We start from the raw sequence: 6,000 nt of genomic DNA on the forward strand, positions 1-6,000 counted from the left end.
ATGTAGGCCAATAAATCGGCCTTTCACCCATGATGATAATGACTTTTGAGTGAGGGGATGATATCCTGTATTTATTAAAAGCTGCAATTATCTGCATACAAATTTGGATGCACACATTGTTGCATATTTTATACACTTACCAGTATTTTTCATTGCTGTGCAGCTACCTTCAGCTGAAAGGTTCTTTTGATGACATGTATAGTATATTTCCTGAGCAAATAATCTGTTTGGTGACTTGTAAATCCACCTGGAATAGCACAACCATCTGTCCTATGGCCATTTTGAATTTTGCGCTTGGTATGGCTGTTACCAATTACCGGTACGTGTCTAAAGTGTAAGCGGGTTATTTCTGGAATGATCTGCAATTGCAGCAAAATTGCATATTTTTATGAACAGGTGGCATCAGACCCACACCATAACACAACAGCGTCCATCAGTATCAACACAGATTTGTGGGGTTGATTTATCGTACTATACATAACATGATGAAAGTAATTTCACAAGATAAAATGTTTAGCTTGCTTGTTATTTCAGACTGTATCATTTTATAATTTTATATAAATTCTGTTGTCATGTTGTCAGAGATTTCGCCGTACTTTATTGATAAAACGTCAGACTCCCGTGCATGAATACATGACCACGGGGGTTCGTTACAAAGAAAATTAGGAGCCTAACCTGTAACAATGTTATATAATAATTGTCTTTTGTAACGAACCCCTGTGCATATGACCAAAGTAATCTATGATCTGAGCAAGTACCTTTTCTGTCCACTTGGCTTCTGCTGTGACGGCTTTAGAGACCAGCGTCATCATAGAGGGAGTTAATGGAGCCTGTTTCTCGGCCTGTCGTTTCCGAGTAGTGCTAGCCATTAAAAACAACAACAAAACAAAACGCTTTATACTGCCTTGATGTGAATAGTTTGGCTTCAAATATTACGATATAGCATCTAACCCACGGACATCAGTATTATGCAGTTCTTCCCATGCTTCTACTTATTTCTATCTTCAACAGCACTTCTCTGGACGGGTTCCTGATTTCCGTTGTATCACGAAATCTACAAGCCGTATAGTTGGGTTCCGTGAGAGATCAGCACTCCACAACTATTCCTCATAACGAAGAGGAACGGAGTGTATCCGGTACACTGGTTCGTCGGTTAAAAAGCCGTAACGTCCACACTGAACAGCCAATCTACGTGTTTAATTATTGATCTCAAAGATGGAGGGTGGGGTGGCAAAAGATACGGGAAGTGAGAATGCATTACGAGTCTATAGTCTTAAACTAGGTAATAGAAAGAAGCCAAACCAACATGTTTAGTAAAATTAGCAAATAATTCAATTTTCTAAGTAATAAAGTAAAAATTTAAGAGGTACTTCTAGTATTGTGAATTAAACCCGAAAATAATCCTAGTTCTAACAGGATGATGTACCAACAGTCTTGATGTATCACAATTACATAATAAAGAATGTCTTTGAATCAATTCACAATAATTCCAAATATCATTTAGTCCAAAAATTCAATGAGCTTTTTGTAATTCCAGAGCATAATTTAAATAAATTATTCCTCTCAAATTCTATCTGAACACAACTAAACATGATTCACAGACTGATATGAATGATTTCGTTTACTACAATCTTACATAAACGACAACAATAAAAGATGTGGATGGGGGTAACAAGTTCTCCTTCAAAACAGTCTAAGTTTTTATTAAAAATATTAGGATAGATCCTAAACTCAGATATCCGTAAACAACTTACTTATAAATTACAAAGATGAAAAATATAAGAATACTCGTGTAGGCTAGATTTCTACCTCAGCTGCTGACAAAGGTCAAATAGACAATACAAATTAATACAAATTAAAAACAGAAAACACATTTTTGTGTTGTAAAATAAGAATGTTTTAGTATTATTTCAGTCCCTAAGAAAATTTTACTGGTACTGATCAATTTAATCATTAAATATAAACAAAAATTATGTGCACTATTTGATATTGTAGGCGAGATCGAAAAACAATGGGAACGCATGCGAGTCATATGTACATCGGGCTGGTTGATTGGTTGATTGATTGGATTGACGTCGCGTGCGCCCAGAAGGGCATGTGAGACGGGTTTATTCCCGCACAGCGGGATGCTAAATGTTCCTGGAGGAAGGAATTAGTGTCACATCCCCCAGGCGTTTATGTGCTCAAGGAGCACTGCTAATTTAGCCGTCAGGTCGTAGGACTATATGTCTATATATGTCAGGCTGGTCCACAATACTCAACATTAATTAAATATTATTTATTTATTGAAATATACCCCATTAGTACAAAAAAAAATTAATTGAAATTGATGTTCACAAAATTAATTTTATTTATTTGTTATGAATGAATAATTGAATACATACATACGTACATATATACACACACACACACACACACACACACACACACACATACATACATGCATACATACAGACACACACACACACATACATACATACATACATACATACATACAACGCTGCAACGAATGTATGCATACGTGTGCTTAATAATACACGATAAGTGCTGAAGAATCCAATATTCATGTTATGATAAGAGTTGCATGTCATATCATAGCGATTCTTTATTTAAATAAGTGATATATATATATATATATATATATATATATATATATATATATATATATATATATATATATATATATATATATATACGTTCTATAGATATATCTTTAAAGCCTTTATATTTAAAATACACGAAATACATAAACGTTTACACTTTTCCTTCGAGTTTACCAACTTCATACTTTTGTATAATTTTAGAATATAATACAGACAGTTAAATCTTGATTAACTTGATGATAGACAAAGAGTAGAAAATTCAATAGTTGCGATTAATGCAACAATCATTTTGAAGAAATGTATTTTACTAGATTTAAAATAGAATGCTAATTTGGAATAGGTTACTAAACATTATTCTTTATTACTTAAAGAATATTTTATTTCCACAATAAATATAAACATGAAGCTGGTAACGAACTCATCTTTCCAATAATAATTACCATAAATACAAATGAATATAAATTCTTTAAGACAATTAAACATTCCATTACATTATAATGTAAATAAAATAACTCGGAAAAATTTTGCAAAAATATGAACTTTACCGATAAAATCTCAAATATTAATTAGGCGTGCCTATTTTTTAAAGACGTTTACTAACATACACGATTCTTACCTGTAAGAAAAGACAAACAGAGTCTCCTGATTCCTCAACGAACGATTCTGATTTTGCGAAAGCGCTTTCTCTATTTATACGCAATTTTAAACGTACGCCCAAAGCCAAATATAGACACACATTATTACAAGAGAATGAGTAAAAGAGGTTCAGTTTTAATTATCAAAAACATAGACATACATGATTGGTATTCCTCTTTTGTAGAAGTCTGGGTGGCCCTGAAAAACATCGCTGGAGTTGTTAACCAAAGAAGAGGGTTAACACATACCTCACCGCTTTCCTCTTCTTCTGAAACCTCTTTGCAATGCTGGTACATACCACAATACTCTCTTAAGACACCCATGCCTTTCCAGATACACACTTCTCTTCAATATCGCTGTGTCTGTGCTCTTGGTGACGGATCAGACCATTAATATAAACTATGTAGTCCGGATTGAACAGCATGCTGGAAATGATGGTCGATGGATCTAGTCATACCCATATATTGCTTGAGTTGTTTTGAGAATAGGTGACATCATACGAGAATGTGCTAGTATATAGAACATAAGACCCGGTCGAATTGAAATGTTCTACCTTGTATGTTACGTGATTGGACTCTAATAAACAGTAACAAATAAAGAGTGAAAACAACAAGCGTTGAAATATTTAACAAATAATTTATTTCCCTTGAAAAAAATCTAAAACACGAAAAAATAAGAATTTACGGTTTTAAGAAATCAAATTCAGAACTAATCCAAGAATAATCACGAATTAAATTTAAGAAGTCCTAGTAATAAAATGTTCTAATGAATTCAAGTTCGAGTCCCGACGAATGTGTCTACAGTTCTTTGTTGATCCACAAATAATATTCCGGTGTTTGAATTTCCAAATAAAATTTCAAGAAATGTCTTTATCCAAGAATTCGGTACGAGCACTAAAATATTTCCAGGAAAAAGAATGAATAATTCCATAAAATAAATTTTAGACTCATCTGGTCACAACGAAACACTTTTCAATGTCCAAGGTAAAAGAAGCCCGACTTACTATTTTTACTATAGACAAATGTTATGTATATTTTATTTAATTATATCTGATTTAATTATTTGTAAGTTTTAAAATCTGTCTAATTTATTTTAATTATTTCATTATATGTCAAAATAATGTACTTCTGTTTATCAAAAATTCGATACTTTTCAAGAAAATAGTTTGACCATGACTGTTCGTTTTAGTAAACACAAAAGGCTGACCTGGTCTCCGACCTTAATTCAACAAGTTCTTTTTTTAAAGTTATTTTTATTGTGGGACTAATAAGAGTGATATCGAGGCTGGTTTAAATACGTGACCCTCGACTTGTAAATAGTTTTTAGTGAAGTGAACAACTTTTATTTTCGGAGTAAAAGGATTGATTCTTTTCAAAGACATACAGTGATTTTTTAAATATGTAAACATGACCACGTGACCCCTATCCGGGACGTAAAATTAAAGTTTTAAATCATCGTTTAGAGAAATAATCACAAGTTGTGCTTTTACACTGGAAAGTGTCTGTTCCGTAGTTAGGAGTTATTTCAAATTATTTGGATTCAAAAGGATTAATTCTTTTTTCCTAGGAATATACGTGTGCTCACGCGAAATTCTTGAACAAAGTCATCTTTTATGAAAAATTTATTCGGATTTCCAAAACCAGAGTGATATTTCTTGTTTCTACAAGGAACTGTAAACTTCAATACACTAGAGGTTACAGCATATGTCATCGTCTTCCATTTTGGATTCTTCGTCTGAACTCAAAACTTGAAATCATTAGAACATTGTATTATTATGAATTCAAAAATTTTATTCGTGGATTATTCTTGGATTATTTTCGGATTCGATTCTTGAAACCTAAATTATTTTTTTCTTCTTCAATTTTACAGTATTTTTTCAGAGAAATAAATTACTATCGTTTTTAAAAGTTTGTTGTTTTCACTCTTTCTTGTGTTACTGTTTATTCGAGCCTAAACACATAACAACAAAGGTTATACAGTCAAGTAAGACGCAAAATAGATACCCGTATGAGGGTCACGTAATCACCTTCCAGAACAGTTTGCAAGCTATTTACATATCTAAGGTCAATTATTCCAGTACAGCCTCAATCTCACTCTATGTATCCCACAATAAAAAAAAAAATTAAAAAAAAAGAAGTTGTTTACTTGATTCTCAATCAAAGTCAGGAACTAGGCCAGTAAAAGATACAACGTTCTATTTTAAGGTGTTTTCGACAAAACAATGAGGTCAAACTAATTTATGGAAAGTATCGAATTCCAGTAAACAAAATTACATTACCTAACATGCAATGAAATATAAATAAAAAAGGTTTAAAACTCACAAACAATTAAATTAAATCAAATATAAATTAAATATACATAATACCACCATTCAAAATGCTTCTTATGAATTCAGTCACAGTGCGGGGTCCCCCTTTTAAAGAGAAGAAAGTGGTAGAGTCACGTCTCTTTTAATATATATCCGAACCAGCGTCCCTATTTCTATTGCGAAACAAGTTGAGTACAATATCTATAAATGACAAACGAAGACAATGTATTTCGGTCTGCATACTCCAGATAAATCTTTTACTAGGAGTGACCGTACCAGGACAACGGCTCTTACTGATTTCAAATCATCTACGCATAACTACCGTATAACTACATTTAAGTTCTTCTCCATTAATACCATTGGTGGATGATTTCAGAAGGAAACATACGAAAGAACTGGAGAATTTTGTTGCAAGTCAGATAGAAACAAAATAAGCATTTGTTCAAAGACAAC

At 32.6% G+C, this 6,000-nt stretch overlaps 1 protein-coding gene across 1 annotated transcript in view; it reads right to left on the reverse strand.

Moving 5' to 3' along the window:
• The window catches only part of LOC149782800 (GEL complex subunit OPTI-like), a 47,368-nt gene extending 46,252 nt beyond the window's left edge, over positions 1–1,116 (reverse strand). The window contains exon 1 of the mRNA XM_089934313.1: positions 759–1,116. Coding sequence (XP_089790439.1) covers positions 759–869 — 111 coding nt within the window. The 5' untranslated portion in view covers positions 870–1,116. The remainder of the gene's footprint in view (positions 1–758) is intronic.
• Between the last annotated feature and the right edge of the window lie 4,884 nt (positions 1,117–6,000).

Source organism: Sinohyriopsis cumingii, chromosome 15 (genome assembly GCF_028554795.1).
Source record: "Sinohyriopsis cumingii isolate HCF-2022 chromosome 15, ASM2855479v2, whole genome shotgun sequence".
NCBI classification, from domain to species: domain Eukaryota; kingdom Metazoa; phylum Mollusca; class Bivalvia; order Unionida; family Unionidae; genus Sinohyriopsis; species Sinohyriopsis cumingii.